Below are 23161 nucleotides of genomic sequence, written 5' to 3'. Positions count from 1 at the left end.
TACCAGAGAGTAAACTACAGACTAGCTAGCCCTACCAGAGAGTAAACTACAGACTAGCTAGCCCTACCAGAGAGTAAACTACAGGCTAGCTAGCCCTACCAGATAGTAAACTACAGACTAGCTAGCCCTACCAGAGAGTAAACTACAGACTAGCTAGCCCTACCAGATAGTAAACTACAGACTAGCTAGCCCTACCAGATAGTAAACTACAGACTAGCTAGCCCTACCAGAGAGTAAACTACAGACTAGCTAGCCCTACCAGATAGTAAACTACAGACTAGCTAGCCCTACCAGAGAGTAAACTACAGGCTACCTAGCCCTGCCAGATAGTAAACTATAGGCTACCTAGCCCTACCACTATAGGCTAGCTATAGTTTACTATCTGGTAGGGCTAGCTAGCCTATAGTTTACTCTAGCTAGCCTATAGTTTACTAGTTTACTATAGTTTACTCTCTGGCAGGGCTAGCTAGCCTATAGTTTACTCTAGCTAGCCTATAGTTTACTAGTTTACTATAGTTTACTCTCTGGCAGGGCTAGCTAGCCTATAGTTTACTCTAGCTAGCCTATAGTTTACTAGTTTACTATAGTTTACTCTCTGGCAGGGCTAGCTAGCCTATAGTTTACTCTAGCTAGCCTATAGTTTACTCTCTGGCAGGGCTAGCTAGTCTGTAATTTACTAGTTTACTCTCTGGCAGGGCTAGCTAGCCCATAGTTTACTCTAGCTAGCCTGTAATTTACTCTCTGTAAACTATAGGCTAGCTAGTTCCTGAGCACCACTTCACCAGGTCATATTCCTGGTACATGTACATGTAATCTCTCTCTCTATTTTTTATTATTTAATCTCATCACAGATGAGGAGGAGATCACGTTCGCGCCCACGTATCGTTTCGAGAGAGACACACGCGAGAAATATGCCTACACCAAGGCCAAAGCCACTGGGGTAAGTGTACTGTGTCTGTTTCCTGAGATGCTGTATGGTACAGGTGGCCCTCATACAGTAGAGGAAGTTTTTTTTTTTTTTTTTTTTACCTTTATTTAACCAGGCAAGTCAGTTAAGAACAAATTCTTATTTTCAATGACGGCCTAGGAACAGGGGGTTAACTGCCTGTTCAGGCAGTACCTTGTCAGCTCAGGGATTCGAACTTGCAACCTTTCGGTTACTAGTCCAACGCTCTAACCACTAGGCTAGCCTGCCGCCCCAAATATGCAGATATCTGAGAGCACAAGTCCACAGCTTGGCTGTTTATTATTTTACCTTGTAGAGGAAGTCCCAAATGGCATCCTATTCCATACATAGTCCATAGAGCTCTGGTCTAAAGTAGTGCACTATAATAGGGAATAGGGTTCCATAGGGCTGTGATCTAAAGTAGTGCACTCTATAGAGGGAATAGGGCTCTGGTCTAAAGTAGTGCACTCTATAGAGGGAATAGGACTCTGGTCTAAAGTAGTGCACTATATAGGGAATAGGGCTCTGGTCTAAAGTAGTGCACTATATAGGGAATAGGGCTCTGGTCTAAAGTAGTGCACTATATAGGGAATAGGGCTCTGGTCTAAAGTAGTGCACTCTATAGAGGGAATAGGGCTCTGGTCTAAAGTAGTGCACTATATAGGGAACAGGGTTCCATAGGGCTCTGGTCTAAAGTAGTGCACTATATAGGGAACAGGGTTCTATAGGGCTCTGGTCTAAAGTAGTGCACTATATAGTGAAAAGGGTGCCATTTGGGACACACATGGGTCTCTGAAACCACTAGTAGAAAGATGGCATGGCCTGCCATCAAACCAATGCTGATTTTTCAGAACGACTGAAATATAACTTCTTCTCCCTCACAGACTAAATACAATCTGCCATCATGGTGTGATCGCGTTCTACGGAGGTCCTACCCCTTGGTGCATGTGTTCTGTCAGTCATACGGTGAGACTACTGCCATGATAATTGATTCATTGCAATTAACGAACAAAACATGTCATTTTAGTTCATGTTATTACCAATTCTATCATTTTTGCAACCTCTCTTGAAGGGTGCACCAATGACATTATGACCAGTGACCACTCTCCAGTTTTCTCCACATTTGAAGTTGGAGTTTCATCACAGTTTGTCTCCAAGCACGGTAGAGTTTTTTACTTCACTAGACAACTACACCGTGCTGTCTGTGTGACTAATGTACGCGTGTCTGACATCACTGTATTTTACGAAATTATCTACCCTCAGAAGATGTTCTCGTGTTTTACCGAGTGCAAATCTATGGACAAAGTCAACTGCCTTTCCAATGATCTTTCTATCTTTTCTTTCCAGATCCCAACAGTGTGTCTCAGGGTGGGATCAAGTTCATGAACTGTGTTGCCACCCTGATGACAAAGTCCAAGACCAAGTTCTTCCTCGAATACCACTCCAGCTGCTTAGAGAGTAAGACTACTTCCATTTTCCATCTGACCACAGTGGTTAACACTAAAAACACATCAAGTGTTTCAACTGAACTGGAGACTAACTCACAGTGACTCCACACTAACCTGAGTGCCATAGTTACGAAGCAAACTAGACCTACTCAGGTTTTTATAAAGCTAGCCAGCTTCAGTTAGCTTCACATTCCAGATCAGGCTTTTTACAAAATTGTATTGATTTATTTCACTTTTATTTAATTAACCAGGTAGGCCAGTTGATAACAAGTTCTCATTTACAAGTGCAACCTGGCCAAGATAAAGCAAAGCAGTGCGACACAAACAACAACACATGGAATAAACAAACATACAGTCAACAATACAATAGAGAAAGTCTATATACAGTGTGTGCAAATGAGGTAGGATAACGTAGGTAAGGCAATTCATAGGCCATGGTGGCGAAATAATTACAATATAGCAATTAAACACTGGAGTGATTGATGTGTAGAAGATGAGTGTGCAAGTAGAGATACTGGGGTGCAAAGGTGCAAAATATATCAAATAGATAACAGTATGGGGATGAGGTTGTTGGATGGGCTATTTACAGATGGGCTATGTACAGGTGCAGTGATCTGTGAGCTGCTCTGACAGTTGGTGCTTAAAGCTAGTAAGGGAGATATGTCTCCAACTTATTTTTGCAATTCATTCCAGTCATTGGCAGCAGAGAACTGGAAGGAAAGGCGGCCAAAGGAGGAATTGGCTTTGGAGGTGAGCAGTGAAATATATCTGCTGGAGCGTGTGCTAAGGGTGGGTGCTGCTATGGTGACCAGTGAGCTGAGATAAGGCAGGGCTTTACCTAGCAAAGACTTATAGATGACCTGGAGCCAGTGGGTTTGGCAACGAATATGTAGCGAGGGCCAGCCAACAGGTCGCAATGGTGGGTAGTATATAGGGCTTTGGTGACAAAACGGATGGCACTGTCATAGACTGCATCCAATTTGCTGAGTAGAGTGTTGGAGGCTATTTTGTAAATGACATCGCCAAAGTCAAGGATTGGTAGGATAGTCAGTTTTACGAGGGTATGTTTGGCAGCATGAGTGAAGGATGCTTTGATGTTGAATAGGAAGCCGATTCTAGATTTTTTGGATTGGAGATGCTTAATGTGAGTCTGGAAGGAGAGTTTACAGTCTAGCCAGACACCTAGGTACTTGTAGTTGTCCACATATTCTAAGTCAGAACCGTCCAGAGTAGTGATGCTGGACAGGCGGGCAGCGATCGGTTGAAGAGCATGGATTTAGTTTTACTTGCATTTAAGAGCCGTTGGAGGCCACGGAAGGAGAGTTGTATGGCATTGAAGCTCATCTGGAGATTAGTTAACACAGTGTCCAAGGAGGGGCCAGAAGTATACAGAATGGTGTCGCCTGCATAGAGGTGGATGAGAGACTCACCAACAGCAAGAGCGACATCATTGATGTATACAGAGAAAAGAGTCGGCCCGAGGGTGGGACCCTGTGGCACCCCCATAGAGACTGCCAGAGGTCCGGGCAACAGGCCCTCCGATTTGACACACTGGACTCTGTCTGAGAAGTAGTTGGTGAACCAGGCGAGGCAGTCATTTGAGAAACCAAGGCTGTTGAATCTGCCGATAAGAATGTGGTGATTGACAGAGTCGAAAGCCCTGGCCAGGTCGATGAAGACGGCTGCACAGTATTGTCTCTTATCGATGGCGGTTATGATATCGTTTAGCGTGGCTGAGGTGCACCCATGACCAGCTCTGAAACCAGATTGCATAGCGGAGAAGGTACGCTGAGATTCGAAATGGTCGGTGTCTGTTTGTTAACTTTCGAAGACCTTAGAAAGGCAGGGTAGGATAGATATAGGTCTGTAGCAGTTTGGGTCTAGAGTGTCTCCCTCTTTGAAGAGGGGGATGACTGCGGCAGCTTTCCAATCATTGGGGATCTCAGATGATACAAAAGAGTGGTTGAACAGATTGGTAAATAGGGGTTGCAACAATTTCGGTGGATAATTTTAGAAAGAGAGGGTCCAGATTGTCTAGCCCAGCTGATTTGTAGGGGTCCAGATTTTGCTGCTCTTTCAGAACATCAGCTATCTGAATTTGGGTGAAGGAAAAATGGGGGAGGCTTGGGCAAGTTGCTGTGGGGGGCGCAGGGCTGTTGACCGGGGTAGGGGTAGCCAGGTGGAAAGCATGGCCGGCCATAGAAAATTGCTTGTTGTTTCCTAGCCTCAGTGCAGTGGGCAGCTGGGAGGAGGTGCTCTTATTCTCCATGGACTTTACAGTGTCCCAGAATTTTTTTGAGTTTGTGCTGCAGGATGCAAATTTCTGTTTGAACAAGCTAGCCTTTGCTTTCCTAACTGCCTGTGTATATTGGTTCCTAACTTCCCTAAAAAGTTGCATGTCGCGATGCTACTGCAGTCCGCCACAGGATGTTTTTGTGCTGGTCGAGGGCAGTCAGGTCTGGAGTGAACCAAGAGCTATATCTGTTCCTGGTTCTACAGTTTTTAAATGGGGCTTATTTAATTAAGATGGTGAGGAAAGCACTTTTAAAGCATAACCAGGCATCATCTACTGACGGAATGAGGTTAATATCCTTCCAGGATACTCGGGCCAAGTTGATTAGAAAGGCCTGCTCCCTGAGCGTGATGACGGGTGGTCGTTTGACCGCAGTCCCATTACGGATGCGGTTTTATAAAGCTAGCCAGCATCAGTTAGCGTCACATTCCAGATCAAGCTTCATCCATACTACGATGGTGGATAATGTCCGTCTGCTACTAACTCTAGCGGGTTTGTAACTGTGTGTGCATGTTGCACATGGGCTAGTTGAACACCAGACCAAATATGGTACAGTATGAAGATAGGCAGAAGCTGCTTCTCCAAAAGAAATCCCCGATCACACTTGTAGGCGATGTAATGGCGACGTTGGCACAGAAACATGTCATCGGGTCTAACGGTCGACTCTCGCCGAACTGCGCATGTGACACTCTTTCGATATAACGTTTTTGACTAAAATTGACGTGTCAGTTTGTCACGCTCACGAGGTTGGTTCATAACAAGTTCCACTACTTAATAATCTATGTTTTTTTCCTTTAGCGTTCAAGAAAATTAACAACTAAGAAATCATTTTTCACTCCTCTCATTGACTTCTCAAACCCCGTCCTGGTCTGTTTCGCAAAAGCGTTCCCAGAAGTCTCGTGATGTTGCGCCTCTGGGTTTAGAAACTCTGTGGTCAAACTCTTCGTTGAGACAAAAACATCACTTCATAGACAAGTCAGCGCCACATTTTAATTTGTGCAGAAATCAAAATGAAAAGAAAAGTGATCTTGCAAATTCACCAGACGATGTTGTGAAATAGACTTTTAAGAAGTGTCGTCCTTATGTTATTACTTTTAGGCAGGTAGCCTAGTGGTTAGAGCATTGGGGCAGTAACCAAAAGGTTGCTAGATCTTATTTTGCGTGCTTAACAACGCAAAACCACATTTTCCCACTCCTATCTGTGGAACAGCTTGTTGTGTTCTGGCTATACACATACAGTATAATCTGTAGAGGGGGTTTGAACCTCTAACCATGGCAGTTTGACTGTTAATCTCATGGGAACAGCTTGTTGTGTTCTGGCTATAGACATACAGTATAATCTGTAGAAGGGGTTTGAACCTCTGATACAATCTTTGTGAGAGGGTGGGAATCTGATTTCATTGGTCCTCAACTCACAGCTCAGACATTTCATTCAGGATAGTGGAGTTAGCCCTGAGTTAGCCTGCCCTGGAGGAGGTTAGTTCTGGATACAGGATAAACAGAGTTAGCCCTGAGTTAGCCTGCCCTGGAGGAGGTTAGTTCTGGATACAGGATAAACAGAGTTAGCCCTGAGTTAGCCTGCCCTGGACCAGGTTAGTTCTGGATACAGGATAAACAGAGTTAGCCCTGAGTTAGCCTGCCCTGGACCAGGTTAGTTCTGGATACAGGATAAACAGAGTTAGCCCTGAGTTAGCCTGCCCTGGACCAGGTTAGTTCTGGATACAGGATAAACAGAGTTAGCCCTGAGTTAGCCTGCCCTGGACCAGGTTAGTTCTGGATACAGGATAAACAGAGTTAGCCCTGAGTTAGCCTGCCCTGGACCAGGTTAGTTCTGAAGGATACAGGATAAACAGAAATGTACCTGGAGTTAGCCTGCCCTGGAGCCACTATTGTTTGACCAGAGTTAGCCCGAGTTGAACTCAGAGTTGACCAAAGGATACCTTGTTAACTCCTCAAACCCCCTGGACGTAGGTTAGTATCCCTCAAGGTCCCAGATCTAGCCGTAGTATATATCCCTCAAGGTCCCAGATCTACGTAGTATATCCCTCCAGGTCCCAGATCTGGATACAGGATAATCCCCCAGGGTCCCAGATCTACCAGGTTAGTATCCCTCAAGGTCCCAGATCTAGCCCTAGTTATATCCCTCAGGGTCCCAGATCTATGTAGTATATACCCTCAAGGTCCCAGATCTACGTAGTATATATCCCTCAAGGTCCCAGATCTACGTAGTATATATCCCCCAGGGTCCCAGATCTATGTAGTATATATCCCTTAGGGTCCCAGATCTACGTAGTATATATCCCTCAGGGTCCCAGATCTATGTAGTATATATCCCTCAGGGTCCCAGATCTACGTAGTATATATCCCTCATGGTCCTAGATCTACGTAGTATATATCCCTTAAGGATCCAGATCTACGTAGTATATATCCATCAGGGTCCCAGATCTACGTAGCATATATCCCTCAGGGTCCCAGATCTACGTAGCATATATCCCTCAGGGTCCCAGATCTACGTAGCATATATCCCTCAAGGTCCCAGATCTATGTAGTATATATCCCTCAAGGTCCCAGATCTATGTAGTATATATCTCTCAAGGTCCCAGATCTATGTAGTATATATCCCTCAAGGTCCCAGATCTACATAGCATATATCCCTCAAGGTCCCAGATCTACGTAGTATATATCCCTCAAGGTCCCAGATCTACGTAGTATATATCCCTCAAGGTCCCAGATCTACGTAGTATATATCCCTCAAGGTCCCAGATCTACGTAGTATATATCCCTCAAGGTCCCAGATCTACATAGTATATATCCCTCAAGGTCCCAGATCTATGTAGTATAAAGTCCTAAAGGTCCCAGATCTACGTAGTATATATCCCTCAAGGTCCCAGATCTATGTAGTATATAGTCCTAAAAGTCCCAGATCTACGTAGTATATATCCCTCAAGGTCCCAGATCTACGTAGTATATATCCCTCAGGGTCCCAGATCTATGTAGTATATATCCCTCAAGGTCCCAGATCTACATAGTATATATCCCTCAGGGTCCCAGATCTACGTAGTATATATCCCTCATGGTCCTAGATCTACGTAGTATATATCCCTTAAGGATCCAGATCTACGTAGTATATATCCCTCAGGGTCCCAGATCTACATAGTATATAGTCCTCAAGGTCCCAGATCTACGTAGCATATATCCCTCAAGGTCCCAGATCTACGTAGCATATATCCCTCAAGGTCCCAGATCTACGTAGTATATATCCCTCAAGGTCCCAGATCTACGTAGTATATATCCCTCAAGGTCCCAGATCTATGTAGTATATATCCCTCAGGGTCCCAGATCTATGTAGTATATATCCCTCAAGGTCCCAGATCTACGTAGTATATATCCCTCAAGGTCCCAGATCTACATAGTATATAGTCCTCAAGGTCCCAGATCTATGTAGTATATATCCCTTAGGGTCCCAGATCTACGTAGTATATATCCCTCAGGGTCCCAGATCTATGTAGTATATAGTCCTCAAGGTCCCAGATCTACGTAGTATATATCCCTCAAGGTCCCAGATCTACGTAGTATATATCCCTCAAGGTCCCAGATCTACGTAGTATATATCCCTCAGGGTCCCAGATCTACATAGTATATAGTCCTCAAGGTCCCAGATCTACGTAGTATATATCCCTCAAGGTCCCAGATCTACGTAGTATATATCCCTCAAGGTCCCAGGTCTACGTAGTATATATCCCTCAAGGTCCCAGGTCTAGTTGTCTTGCAATCTCTTACTATTCATTGTCATGCCAAACTGGATTTGACTATGCGGCACAAACAGATCTGGGATCAGGCTAACTGCACACATCCTGTCCACAGAATTTGTCAAGAGCTCCGAAGGAGAGAACCAAGATCACTCTGATGGGAACATCAAGGTTCGGTTTGGAAATCAAGTTGAGGTAAATGAATATTTTTGACGCTTCTTTCAAGTACAATACTAAAAGCTAATTGTCTTAATATTTTTGATGCAAAAGAGTTGTTGAGTGTCTGAACTCCTGTCGTGTCTTTTTAAAGCTCGTCCCGATCATCTCAGACCCAGAGTATCTGCTGGATCAGCACATTCTCCTGTGTGTCAAGTCCACAGACTGTGATGAATCCTATGGTGAGAAAGTAGGACGACTGTGGTCTGTTTGGAGTCAAGACTCGTTGTTAGAATGACACAGACCACATTTGGGCTGGTGTAAATACTAGTCTTAAGTTTGTGACTCTTGATCATCTAGTTCTGTCTTCATCTGTCTCCGTCTGTCTACGGCGGTCTTTGTCTGTATACCACCAACTGCACGTTGACCAGGTCGCTAGGTGTACGATGTTTCCTCCGACACATTGGTGCGGCTGGCTTCCGGGTTAAGTTGGCATCGTGTCAAGAAGCAGGGCACCAGAATCATCCCTTTCCACTTGGATGAAATCTGTCTTTCATCATCTAGCTCTGTCTTCGTCTAGCTCTGTCTTCGTCTAGCTCTGTCTTCGTCTAGCTCTGTCTTCGTCTAGCTCTGTCTTCGTCTAGCTCTGTCTTCGTCTAGCTCTGTCTTTCTTCCTCTAGCTCTGTCTTTCTTCCTCTAGCTCTGTCTTCTTCCTCTAGCTCTGTCTTTCTTCGTCTAGCTCTGTCTTTCTTCGTCTAGCTCTGTCTTTCTTCGTCTAGCTGTCTTTCTTCGTCTAGCTGTCTTTCATCGTCTAGCTGTCTTTCATCATCTAGCTCTGTCTTTCATCGTCTAGCTCTGTCTTTCATCGTCTAGCTCTCTTTCATCGTCTAGCACTGTCTTTCATCGTCTAGCACTGTCTTTCATCGTCTAGCACTGTCTTTCATCGTCTAGCTCTGTCTTTCATCGTCTAGCACTGTCTTTCATCGTCTAGCACTGTCTTTCATCGTCTAGCTCTGTCTTTCATCGTCTAGCTCTGTCTTTCTTCGTCTAGCTGTCTTTCTTCGTCTAGCTGTCTGTCTTCGTCTAGCTGTCTGTCTTCGTCTAGCTGTCTGTCTTCGTCTAGCTGTCTGTCTTCGTCTAGCTGTCTGTCTTCGTCTAGCTCTGTCTGTCTTCGTCTAGCTCTGTCTTTCTTCGTCTAGCTCTGTCTTTCATCGTCTAGCTCTGTCATCTAGCTCTGTCTTTCATCGTCTAACTCTGTCTTCATCTAGCTCTGTCTTTCATCGTCTAGCTCTGTCTTTCATCGTCTAGCTCTCTTTCATCGTCTAGCACTGTCTTTCATCGTCTAGCACTGTCTTTCATCGTCTAGCACTGTCTTTCATCGTCTAGCTCTGTCTTTCATCGTCTAGCTCTGTCTTTCATCGTCTAGCTCTGTCTTTCATCGTCTAGCTCTGTCTTTCATCGTCTAGCTCTGTCTTTCATCGTCTAGCTCTGTCTTTCATCGTCTAGCTCTGTCTTTCATCGTCTAGCTCTGTCTTTCATCGTCTAGCTCTGTCTTTCATCGTCTAGCTCTGTCTTTCATCGTCTAGCTCTGTCTTTCATCGTCTAGCTCTTCATCGTCTAGCTCTTCATCGTCTAGCTCTTCATCGTCTAGCTCTTCATCGTCTAGCTCTTCATCGTCTAGCTCTTCATCGTCTAGCTCTGTCTTTCATCGTCTAGCTCTGTCTTTCATCGTCTAGCTCTGTCTTTCATCGTCTAGCTCTGTCTTTCATCGTCTAGCTCTGTCTTTCATCGTCTAGCTCTTCATCTTTCAGCTCTTCATCGCTCTAGTCTCTTCATCGTCTAGCTCTTCTCTAGCTCTTCATCGTCTAGCTCTGTCTTTCATCGTCTAGCTCTGTCTTTCATCGTCTAGCTCTGTCTTTCATCGTCTAGCTCTGTCTTTCATCGTCTAGCTCTGTCTTTCTTCCTCTAGCTCTGTCTTTCATCGTCTAGCTCTGTCTCATCGTCTAGCTCTGTCTCATCGTCTAGCTCTCTTTCATCGTCTAGCTCTCTTTCTTCGTCTAGCTGTCTTTCATTGTCTAGCTCTGTCTGTCTTCATCTAGCTCTGTCATCTAGCTCTGTCTTTCATCGTCTAGCTCTGTCTTTCTTCGTCTAGCTCTGTCTTTCATCGTCTAGCTCTGTCATCTAGCTCTGTCTTTCATCGTCTAGCTCTGTCTTCATCTAGCTCTGTCTTTCATCGTCTAGCTCTGTCTTCATCTAGCTCTGTCTTTCATCGTCTAGCTCTGTCTTTCTTCGTCTAGCTCTGTCTTTCATCGTCTAGCTCTGTCTTCATCTAGCTCTGTCTTTCATCGTCTAGCTCTGTCTTCATCTAGCTCTGTCTTTCATCGTCTAGCTCTGTCTTTCATCGTCTAGCTCTGTCTTTCTTCGTCTAGCTCTGTCTTTCATCGTCTAGCTCTGTCTTTCATCGTCTAGCTCTGTCTTTCATCATCTAGCTCTGTCTTTCATCGTCTAGCTCTGTCTTTCATCGTCTAGCTCTGTCTTTCATCGTCTAGCTCTGTCTTTCATCGTCTAGCTCTGTCTTCGTCTAGCTCTGTCATCTAGCTCTGTCTTCGTCTAGCACTGTCTTTCATTGTCTAGTTCTTTCGTTCTTCGTCTAGCTCTGTCTTTCTTCGTCTAGCTCTGTCTTTCTTCGTCTAGCTCTGTCTTTCTTCGTCTAGCTCTGTCTTTCTTCGTCTAGCTCTGTCTTTCTTCGTCTAGCTCTGTCTTTCTTCGTCTAGCTCTGTCTTTCTAGCTCTGTCTTTCATCGTCTAGCTCTGTCTTTCATCGTCTCGCTCTGTCTTCGTCTCGCTCTGTCTTGGTCTAGCTCTGTCATCTAGCTCTGTCTTCGTCTAGCTCTGTCTTTCATCGTCTAGGTCTGTCTTTCTTCGTCTAGGTCTGTCTTTCATTGTCTCGCTCTGTCTTTCATCGTCTAGCTCTGTCTGTCATCGTCTAGCTCTGTCTGTCATCATCTAGCTCTGTCTGTCATCGTCTAGCTCTGTCTGTCATCGTCTAGCTCTGTCTTTCTTCGTCTAGCTCTGTCTTTCTTCGTCTCGCTCTGTCTTTCATCGTCTAGCTCTGTCTTTCTTCGTCTCGCTCTCTTTCATCGTCTAGCTCTGTCTTCATTTAGCTCTGCCTGTCTTCATCTAACTCTGTCTTTCTTCATCTAGGGGGGACTCATTCTGATTGGCTGCGCCCATGCCCAGTCATGTGAAATCCATAGATTAGGCCCTAATTTATTTATTTCAATTGACTGATTTCCTTATGAACTGGAACTCAGTAAAATCTTTTAAATTGTTGCATGTTGTATTTGAATAGTTCTGTCATCTAGCTCTCAGAGAGGAAAAGACAGCTTCTTCCAACCCTCCTCTCATCTTCTCTCCTCCCCCTGCTCCTCTTCTGCTCACCTCTTCTCTCCTCCTCTTCTCCTCTACTCCTATTCTCCTCTCCTCCTATTCTCCTCTTCTTCTCTCCTCCCCCTCCTCTTCTCTTCTCTCTTCTCTCCACCTCCACTTCTCTCCTCCTGCTCTTCTCTCCTCCTCTTCTCTCCTCTTCTCTTCATCTTCTCTCCTCATCTGCTCGCATCTTCTCTCCTCCACCTCCTCTACTCTCCTCCTCTTCTCTCCTCCTCTCCTCCTCCTCCCCTTCTCTCCTCCTCCCCTTCACTCCTCCTCCTCCTTCTCCTGCTCCCTGACATGGTGTCATCCCTACAGGAGAGGGCTGTGTGGCTCTGCGAGCGGCAGAGTCCTCCTACACAGAGTTCCAGGTGACGCTGACGCACCACGGCGAGCGGACAGGCACCCTGACAGGGGGAGTACAACTGCGTACTTCTGGGGGCAAACAGACCGAGAAGTTATACGGTGAGAGGCTGAGAACCAACCACTGATGTCTCAACAAAATGATGTTTTCTCTTGTTGCTAAACACACTCTTCCTTTTTCAGATTTCATCCAAGTGGAAAGGGATGATTCTGGTGCCCCAAAAGGAAAAGGAGTGGATCCCAACAACAAGTGAGCAAGTCTCTCTCTTCACTCATCGCTATTTTACAATCTTGTGATCTCCGTCCAATTGTGAGATCAGGACATCTGATTATTTCTCCTGTTCAATAGGTTCGCTTTTCCTCATCCCACTGATATCACCAACCCCAGTTACATGGGGGTGGGCTACAAGTCTGTAGGTGTGGCAGACAGGGGCTGGAGCTACAGCATGTCCCTCAGATCAGGCACCGGAGGTGGGGGTGTCGGTGGGCACGGGGGCAAAGACCAGACCCCCATCTTTCCCAGAAAGACTGTCTACGACCACAACGCTGTGCGAAGCCCCACAGGAAAAGCAGTGGATAACGTGTACGTTAATCAAACACAAAAAAAAAACATCTACCGCTTTTTATAGTTTTACAAACTCTCTGACAGGCCGGGGTTTTCTCGAACACAGACTGAACTCCTTTGAAATATATTTTCAGTCCAGGGGTCCGGGAGAACGAGACTTGGTAAATTGGAGGGAATTTGTTGAGGACTTCTATTATGGGGATTCACGTTATTTAGGCATACTTGGGACTGAATAATATTGCTTTCTATTTCCCTCACAGAGTAGACAATGTACTGAGAGTGAAGGGATGAATTGATACCTCATTGTGAGTCTGTGAAGCTGAACTCTGAATGACCTGTGTATGTGTGTCCTGTCTTCCAGGGGTGAGGACGGGAAACCAGCGGAGATGTTTGACAACCCTCTGTACGGCTCCATGGGAAAGTCTGGAGGAGGAGCTAAAGACTCACCAGACCCTCAGTCCTCCAAGGACCACCTGACCGCTCCAGAACCCTACTTCTCCTTCCCCAAACCCTCTGACCAGGACCTTGACCGCCCCCCGGTCCCCACCCCGCGTAACCGCTCTTACACCTGTTCAGAGACCAAGCCCCCATCTTCCGGCCCTACCTCCTTCACCTCCCTCCATCCCCTGTCCTACACCAAGAACCCTGTGAAACCGTCACGCTCCGAGGGGGGCATGGTACTAACGGCCAATAAGCCGCCTCTGCCCATGAAGTCCCGCCCAGGCCAGGCGGAGGCCACGTCCACTAAACCCAGAGACTACCGAGACAGCTCGGAGCTGCCCAGCAAACTCCGCCCAACTTCAAGGCCCATCCAGCCCCTCCCCAAAGAAGGTTAGACTCCACCCTCTGTTCACATATCAGGCAACCAGCCTCTGTTCACATATCAGGCAACCAAGTTGCAAATAGCTTCTGTGGTCATGTTTTTAAACTAAGGATACCGCAGAGGAAGAGGTTATGTACATTAAACTGTACATAGTCAACACAACAGGCTGATGAAAACCAACGTGGCCTTTCTTTCTGTAGTTGAAAACATTTCTCTTGTCCTCCCAGCTCTTCATGAGACAACTCAACCCTCGAAGATGGGCCGTTCAGTGAAGTGACTGTCTGCTCCTGTCCTAGACGTTGGAAATGAGATGTTAAATGGGGGTGCTAGTGGCAGATGATACGATACAACGTCTCGCCCAGTCACTCCACGGCTCGTCTCACTGACTCTCCCTAAAACATGTTTCTGTACAAACTCGTCGTTCCTTTTCCATATATTACTGGTAGTCCATAAGACATTTTAGGAATCGTCTTCATGTCTCCTCTTTTGTCTCGTGGATTTGTTTTTGTAGAGTCCACCTTATACAAAGTATCAGTGTTCTGTTTTTGCACACAGACGTTGACCACCACAAGAACTCTTTAGATTACAGGAATCATTTTGAAGACTTTTGAAAACAATCTGAATGTGTGTTCCTTGTATCTGGTGTTTGGTCAAATCAATACTATTAAACTAAAAGGTATGAGACTCACCTGCCTCTCCATTTCATTTGATTATTCATGTATCACATCTGCTTTGAGCCTATCTGCACACTATTCAGTTTACGACAGCCCAGTGTCCAACTATCCATTATAGATATTTTTTTAAGAGACTGAAAAGATTTGACACGGGGTCCCCAGATCCTCAAAGTTCTACAGCTGCACCATCGAGAGCATCCTGACCGGTTGCATCACCGCCTTGTATGGCAACTGCTCGGCATCTGACCGTAAGGCGCTACAGAGGGTAGAGCGAACAGCCCAGTACATCACTGAGGCCAAGCCTCCTGACAATATATATATGTATATATTTAAAAAATAAGACTCCAGTCACCCAAGTCATAGACTGTTCTCTCTGCTACCGCACAGCAATGGGTACCTGAGCACCAAGTCTCGGACCAAAAGGCTCCTTATTAACAGCTTCTACCCCCAAGCCATTAGACTGCTGCTTTAGTATAATCAAATGGCCACCCAAACTATTTACATTGATTTTGTTTTTACACTGCTGCTACTCACTGTTTATCACCTATGCATATTCACTTTACAAATTACTTCGACTAACCTACACCCCTGCACATTGACTCGGTACAGGTAATTTTCTAGTTACTTTTTATTGATTAAAAAATATATAAATATACTTTAGTTTATTTAGTAGATATTTTCTTAACTCTATTTCTTGAACTGCATTGTTGGTTAAAGGCTTATAAAGTAAGCATTTCACAGGTAAGGTCTACTACACTAGTTGTATTCCGCGCATGTGACAAATACAATTTGATTTGAAATGCTACCACCTGCTGGTATGTTAACAGTATTGCATTAGTGTGGATATATTTAGAATCAAGTGGCAACGTCATTTGATTGGAGAATAATAATTTATGCTTCTTTTAGTAACTCCATAGAAGATATAGAAAGTATATTAATTAGCCTATTTATCCTACTCGGTCCATAAATGTATGACATAAGGAGAAAAATAAAATAAATTGCGTAAAATAAGATTTTATTAATGAAAATGTCAGCGCGCATCACAAATGTTTCTTCCACAATCATGACGTATTTAAAAACCGACCAAATGGTATCGTCGTGACATCATCAACGTGAGACGAGGAAGCAGCGCTGAAAACTGAAAATGGTGACAATCTTGCTATATTGTAATCGTTTTTTATTCTCGTTTACGATGTTAAAAAGTGTGTTGATAGTTAGTGTGTTCATAGTTAAAACTGCATCTATATAACGTTAAGTCAAACATATACGACCGGTTTCAGGCCAACTAGCATGTCGTTTATCAGCTAGCAAACTTTTGAGCCTCGCTAGCTAGGTAATTACTATAAATAATTGTTGCATAAAAATCATTAAATTACGGCCCTGGTCTCCTAGTTAGCGCAATGAATGCCAGACTATACCAACGCTATCGATGATTCATAGCAAGTTAAGGTTAAATGTGTGTCTCTGTGTTGCAGCTTTTCTACTCCTTTTTCAAGTCCCTGGTGGGGAAGGACGTGGTGGTGGAGCTCAAAAATGACTTGAGGTTTGTAATTATGTAGTTAGTGGCAGAATTCACATAACGCCATTGTTTTATAATAACGCGTTTAACCTTTTTTTTTTAAATATATATATATATATAGCGCGTTTTCGTTAGACAAAATCTGAAATCGTTTGATCAAAAAAATAAACAAGTATTTTTTTTTTAAAATTAAAATATATATATATATATATGCTACAACAGTAGCTAGGTGACAGTAGCTAGGTGACGTCTGAGTGGTTGTTGAAGTCTCCAGCAGATGAACAGCCTCTTTGGCCGTGAGAGAATCTGGAAACTCAAAAGCGAGATGTTTTATCACACCGTTTAAAAACTATGGCGCCCGACATGGTTCAATAAAAACCAGTACGGTCTACTTTTGTCGTTTTTCTTTTCTAATAATTGTCGGGATCTTGGAGCAAGAATTGGGATCATGTATATTGTGGTAATGAAGATAAATGGATAATAACTGACTAATGTATAATATGCTGACTTTAGCAAACGAGGAGTATATTCATTGAGGTATAAAATAATTGGGGAAGAAAACAGTTTATATTTTTAGGTCCCTCCCCCTTTTTGTTCAGTTTGCGTCTAAGAAATGTTTTGCAGCATAATTTGAGTAATTTTCAAATAGAGAGATTCATGGATCATATATAGAGCCCCACAGTGGTGTCGTAATACCCATAAAATCAGCCTCCGTTACAATTATTAGAATAATTCAATGGATTTTTGTTCTGTGCACAAAAGTGTCATCAATTTTGGAATCAAGTCTTCTCAATGAGGCGATCACTGGAAATGGTCTGGGCTTGACGTCAGTGTAGCAATGTAGGAACAATTGACTGCTTCCAGACCTGAACCCTGGTTTCCTCTAGTTGCCACAGTTAAAATTGGCAATGCAAAATGTTATTTTTGGTCTTAATTTAAGTTTAGCTGTGTGTTTTTAGGTTTAATGTCACATTTAAGAAGAGAAATTGTTTTTTTTTTTTTTTTTTTTAAGGGGGGGGGGTTATGACTGTTGCTGTGGCAACTAGTGACGACTCCTTGAAGTGTTAGGGCTTCCACTATTCTTTCTGCTCCTCTGGGAATAGCTGGTCTAACACAACAACAGAGACCCAAAAAAGAAAGGAGGACCAAGGCACTCTTCATATAATTAATTAAAATGCTTTTTATTTGTTCAATAGAAACAAAGTTGTTTTTTTTTTTTTAACCGACGCGTTTCGACTGCATGGCCTTCGTCAGGGAGAACAAAAGGGAATACAATGTCCTCTTTTTTTGAACAGCTTTTCAATTACCCTCAGCTATGTTTAGACTGTTGTTCATGTTTTGCTGTGTACTAGGGAATATATTTCTTTCTTATTCTTGACACTTCTCACAGTCATATTTAAGGTTAGAACTACGGGGCGGCAGGGTAGCCTAGTGGTTAGAGCGTTGGACTAGTAACCGGAAGGTTGCAAGTTCAAATCCCCCGAGCTGACAAGGTACAAATCTGTCGTTCTGCCCCTGAACAGGCAGTTAACCCACTGTTCCCAGGCCGTCATTGAAAATAAGAATTTGTTCTTAACTGACTTGCCTAGTTAAATAAAGGTAAAATAAAAATATATATTTTTTTTACTATATTTAAGGTTAGAAGTGTCCTGATACTTCTAGGTTGGAGTTGTATATTTATGATCACATAGCTACAGTATTTCACCCTTTAATCTGTATAGTATTGCTTACTAGGTGTTGTCCAATCAATTGTGTAACCACTCCCTCTTCCAATTAGGGCCAATTGAAAAGCTGATCAAAAGAGGACATTGTATTATTATTTTTCTAGTCCCTGATGAAGGCCATTCTATTGGCCATACAAATAAAGGCATTTTAATTCATTACATGAAGAGGGCTTTGGTCCTCCTTTCTTTTTGATGACCAATTCCCCCCTTCTACCAAAGAGCCCCTCTTTCTACTACAACAGAGACCCACTTGAACTCTTGCTTACCGCGGGGTCGGACAGGTCGTTGGCTTAAATTATCGTCTTTCTTTTTGATGACCAATTCCCCCCTTCTACCAAAGAGCCCCTTCTAGCTACCAAAATGTACTATTGTGTACCTTTTAGTAGCGCGTCCCTTCCTCCTCTTTCTACTACAACAGAGACCCACTTGAACTCTTGCTTACCGCGGGGTCGGACAGGTCGTTGGCTTAAATTATCGTCATGCCTGCTCTGCGGTGCAAGTTTTTAATGGAAATTAATTTTGTGAAAATCACACAAAATACACAATCAATATGTTATAATGCATGCAATTAAAATAAAACCAAGAAGTGAGTGTACACATTTTCCCGTAGTCCCGGTGACACAAGGTCAGCCCACGTCACAGGGCTCTGGGAGAACGTGTTTTCATACCTAGAAGATGTAGACAAAGACATTTAGGAGCGCAGTGAAAGCTATTTAAGGTATTAATAAAGCTAGAAACTTTCATTTTTTCCTAAATGAAACTTCCAGGTCGCACAGTAACAATATTTAGGCGCATATGAGAGTCCCCCTGTAGAACCCTGTGTCCTTGGTCCCCCTGTAGAACCCTGGGTCCCCCTGTAGAACCCTGGGTCCCCCTGTTCAACAGCCTGGTTAACGTTGTAATGAAGTGGGTGGTGTCCACGATGTGGGTGGGATGTCCTTGTCTCTGAACCTGTCTGTCATGGAGTCCCTGAAGCCCCCCCCCCACCCCCATGTACTGAAAACCTCACAATTGAAAGCTTGAGATGACAGATGTTGATTTTTCAAGTTACACATCTTTTGTCTATTTTCAGCATCTGTGGAACACTTCACTCTGTTGATCAGGTAAGACTAGAAGACGACCCAAACCACATTCCATCACCTTTTTATTTAAAAAGACATTGTGCTCACTGTAGTTCTTTCTCTTGCAGTACCTGAACATTAAACTGACGGACATCAGTGTCACGGATCCAGAGAAGTATCCACATATGGTGAGTTGTCCTGTCTATACATCGGACAATATAGGGCTGGCTTCCCGGACATACTGTATTTAACCTATTTACAGTGCATTGGGTAAGTAACTCAGACCCCTTGACTTTCCACATTTTATGTTACAGCCTTATTATAAAAATGGATTCAATTGTTTTGTTTCCCCCCCCCTCATCAATCTACACACAATACCCCATTATGACATCACAATACCCCATTATGACATCACAATACCCCATTATGACATCACAATACCCCATTATGACATCACAATACCCCATTATGACATCACAATACCCCATTATGACATCACAATACCCCATTATGACATCACAATACCCCATTATGACATCACAATACCCCATTATGACATCACAATACCCCATTATGACATCACAATGACATCCCCATTATGACATCACAATACCCCATTATGACATCACAATACCCCATTATGACATCACAATGCCCCATTATGACATCACAATACCCCATTATGACATCACAATACCCCATTATGACATCACAATACCCCATAATGACATCACAATACCCCATAATGACAAAGCAAAAACAGTTTTTATTTTTGGCAAATGTTAAAATTAAAACAGATCACATTTAAGTAAGTATTCAGACCCTTTACTCGGTACTTTGTTGGCTTCAACAAAGTTGACAGCGATTACAGCCTCGTGTCTTCTTGGGTATGACGCTACAAGCTTGACACACCTGTATTTGGGGAGTTTCTCCCATTCTTCTCTGCAGACCCTCTTAAGCTCTGTCAGGTTGGATGGGGAGTGTTGCTGCAGAGCTATTTTCAGGTGTCTCCAGAGATGTTCGATCGGGTTCAAGTCCGGGCTCTGGCTGGGCTTCTCAAGGACATTCAGAGACCTGTCCTGAAGCCACTCATGCGTTGTCTTGGCTGTGTGCTTAGGGTTGTTGTCCTGTTGGAAGGTGAACCTTCACCCCAGTCTGAGGTCCTGAGTGCTCTGGAGCAGCTTTTCATCAAGTATCTCTCTGTACTTTGCTCTGTTCATCTTTCCCTCGATCCTGACTAGTCTCCCAGTCCCTGCTGCTGAAAAACAGCCCCACAGCATGATGCTGTCACCACCATGCTTCACCGTAGGGATGGTGCCAGGTTTCCACCAGACGTGACGCTTGGCATTGAGGCCAAAGAGTTGAATCTTGGTTTCATCAGACCAGAGAATCTTGTTTCTCCTGGTCTGAGAGTCTTTAGCTGCCTTTTGACAAACTCCAAGTCGCCTGTCGTGTGCCTTTTACTGAGGAGTGGCTTCCGTCTGACCACTCTACCATAAAGGTCTGATTGGTGGAGTGTTGTAGAGATGGTTGTCCTTCTAGAATGTTCTCCCATCTCCAAAGAGGAACTCTGAAGAGCTGTCAGAGTGACCATTGGGTTCTTGGTCACCTCCCTGACCAAGACCCTTCTCCCCTGATTGGTCAGTTTGGCCGGGCGGCCGGCCTCTAGGAAGTGTCTTGGTGGTTCCAAACCGCTTTCATTTAAGAATGATGGAGACGTCTGTGTTCTTGGGGACCTTCAATGCTGCAGAAATGTTTTGATACCCTTCCCCAGATCTGTGCCTTGACACAATCCTGTCTCAGTGTTCTACGGACAATTCCTTCAACCTCATGGATTGGTTTCAGCTCTGACATGCACTGTGTAAATAAGGTATTTCTGTTTTTGTTTTTTTAAATACATTTGTGAACATTTTTATACCTGTTTTCACGTTGTCATTATGTGTGTAGATTGTGGAACGTTTTTGAAATTCAATTTTCGAATAAGGCTGTAACAAATTGTGTGGGGGGTTCAGAATACTTTCAGAATGTGTAGTCCAGGTCTAGGCTTAAATCCGTGTCTAGGAAACCAGTCCTTAACTAAAAGCTCTGCTTCTGACATTGACTGGATGCACTGTAAAACGCCAATTCCTTCCTTCACAACACCATCTCACGATCTTCAGAACAGATGATGCTGTGAAATAAATCAATAAGGAATTATTGACTGTTCTCCTGTTGTTTCCCCCCCTCTCTCTAAAGTGATCAATTCAGCCTGTTTTCCCCCTCTCTCTAAAGTGATCAATTCAGCCTGTTCACCCCCCCCTCTCTAAAGTGATCAATTCAGCCTGACCCCCCTCTCTAAAGTGATCAATTCAGCCTGTTCCCCCCCTCTCTAAAGTGATCAATTCAGCCTGTTCCCCCCCCCCCTCTCTAAAGTGATCAATTCAGCCTGTTCCCCCTCCCTAAAGTGATCAATTCAGCCTGTTCCCCCCCCCTCAGCCTGTTCCCCCTCCCTAAAGTGATCAATTCAGCCTGTTCCCCCCTCTCTAAAGTGATCAATTCAGCCTGTTCCCCCTCCCCCCCTCTCTAAATTGATCAATTCAGCCTGTTGTTTCCCCCTCTCTAAAGTGATCAATTCAGCCTGTTCCCCCCCTCCCTAAAGTGATCAATTCAGCCTGTTACCCCCCCCCTCTCTATAAAGTGATCAATTCAGCCTGTACCCCCCCCCTCTCTAAAGTGATCAATTCAGCCTGTTACCCCCTCTCTAAAGTGATCAATTCAGCCTGTTTTCACCCCCCCTCTCTAAAGTGATCAATTCAGCCTGTTCCTCCCCCTCTCTAAGGTGATCAATTCAGCCTGTCCCCCCCTCTCTAAAGTGATCAATTCAGCCTGTTTTCACCCCCCTCTCTAAAGTGATCAATTCAGCCTGTCCCCCCTCTCTCTAAAGTGATTTCAGCCTGTTCCCCCCTCTCTCTAAAGTGATCAATTCAGCCTGTTCTCCCCCCTCACTCTAAAGTGATTCAGCCTGTTTGTCTAATCCTGTTCTGTTGTCCTCTGTCCCCAGTTATCGGTGAAGAACTGTTTCATCCGAGGCTCTGTGGTGCGGTACGTCCAACTGCCCGCAGATGAGGTTGACACTCAGCTGTTACAGGACGCTGCTCGCAAGGAGGCACTGCAGCAGAAGCAATGATGCTTTAACACAGGACATCATGGCTGGGGGGGGGAGAGGGGGGGGGTTGAGAGGGGTTTGGAAGATGGACAGATATGTTTTTAGTTCGGTGTCAACTATCATTCGGGTATCAAAATGAAATCTGTTTGCATAGAAGCCCCTGATGTGTTCCTTGTCGAACCTGTTTTTGCCACATTGGTATTGCAGTGCTGCAGTGTCACTTCCCTCAAATGCCGACTAAAGTCTCCCAGCACTTTGCTTTACCCTCCTGGTTTGTAAACATTTGGACCTACAATACTTTCATTTCTCTGTTCTGTACAGCGCCACTATTTGCTGATGTCAGAAACGACCAGATTCTGCCTGTTTTTTTTTATTTTATTGATGTCCTTGAGAAGCGTCCAGAATGAATATATTCTCCTGAAGAGAATATTCTCTGCTCTTTTTTTTTTTTTTTTTCTAAAAACTAGTTTTGAGCTTGTGAGACTCATGTTATTTACATCGCCCTTTTGATGTGTGAATAAACCTTGTTTAAATCCTGTTCTTATTGTCCACTCGTCTCAATACAATGCGCCTGAGGGATGGTCACTAAAGTTTCTATTATTTTATACAGTCTTTATTGGTATTTATTTATTATGGATCCCCATTAGTTCCTGCCAAGGCAGCAGCTACTCTTCCTGGGGTTTATTATGGATCCCCATTAGTTCAGGCAGCAGCTACTCTTCCTGGGGTTTATTATGGATCCCCATTAGTTCCTGCCAAGGCAGCAGCTACTCTTCCTGGGTTTTATTATGGATCCCCATTAGTTCCTGCCAAGGCAGCAGCTACTCTTCCTGGGGTTTATTATGGATCCCCATTAGTTCCTGCCAAGGCAGCAGCTACTCTTCCTGGGGTTTATTATGGATCCCCATTAGTTCCTGCCAAGGCAGCAGCTACTCTTCCTGGGGTTTAATATGGATACCCATTAGTTCCTGCCAAGGCAGCAGCTACTCTTCCTGGGGTTTATTATGGATCCCCATTAGTTCAGGCAGCAGCTACTCTTCCTGGGGTTTATTATGGATCCCCATTAGTTCCTGCCAAGGCAGCAGCTACTCTTCCTGGGTTTTATTATGGATCCCCATTAGTTCCTGCCAAGGCAGCAGCTACTCTTCCTGGGGTTTATTATGGATCCCCATTAGTTGCTGCCAGGGCAGCAGCTACTCTTCCTGGGGTTTATTATGGATCCCCATTAGTTCCTGCCAAGGCAGCAGCTACTCCTCCTGGGTTTTAT

General features: G+C 44.2%; 2 protein-coding genes across 2 annotated transcripts in view; both read left to right on the top strand.

Annotated features, from left to right (window-relative positions):
- The window catches only part of inpp5d (inositol polyphosphate-5-phosphatase D), a 56891-nt gene extending 42432 nt beyond the window's left edge, over window positions 1-14459 (top strand). The window contains exons 17-27 of the mRNA XM_046299007.1: window positions 852-940; window positions 1831-1912; window positions 2019-2108; window positions 2294-2404; window positions 8552-8631; window positions 8747-8834; window positions 12339-12485; window positions 12567-12633; window positions 12733-12966; window positions 13310-13779; window positions 13999-14459. Coding sequence (XP_046154963.1) covers window positions 852-940; window positions 1831-1912; window positions 2019-2108; window positions 2294-2404; window positions 8552-8631; window positions 8747-8834; window positions 12339-12485; window positions 12567-12633; window positions 12733-12966; window positions 13310-13779; window positions 13999-14048 — 1508 coding nt within the window. The 3' untranslated portion in view covers window positions 14049-14459. The remainder of the gene's footprint in view (window positions 1-851; window positions 941-1830; window positions 1913-2018; window positions 2109-2293; window positions 2405-8551; window positions 8632-8746; window positions 8835-12338; window positions 12486-12566; window positions 12634-12732; window positions 12967-13309; window positions 13780-13998) is intronic.
- A 1069-nt stretch (window positions 14460-15528) lies between these two features.
- On the top strand, window positions 15529-22432 carry smx5. Its single transcript, XM_046292193.1, has 5 exons — window positions 15529-15592; window positions 15921-15988; window positions 18761-18791; window positions 18878-18937; window positions 21790-22432. The coding sequence occupies exons 1-5, from the start codon at window positions 15590-15592 to the stop codon at window positions 21913-21915; spliced, it is 288 nt and encodes a 95-aa protein (XP_046148149.1). The 5' UTR covers window positions 15529-15589; the 3' UTR covers window positions 21916-22432.
- The last annotated feature ends 729 nt before the right edge of the window (window positions 22433-23161 follow it).

The sequence above is a fragment of the Oncorhynchus gorbuscha genome, linkage group LG02 (assembly GCF_021184085.1).
Source record: "Oncorhynchus gorbuscha isolate QuinsamMale2020 ecotype Even-year linkage group LG02, OgorEven_v1.0, whole genome shotgun sequence".
Classification (NCBI taxonomy): Eukaryota; Metazoa; Chordata; class Actinopteri; order Salmoniformes; family Salmonidae; genus Oncorhynchus; species Oncorhynchus gorbuscha.
The sequence above is the reverse complement of the archived record's forward strand: the minus strand, read 5'-3'. Positions and strand labels throughout refer to the sequence as shown.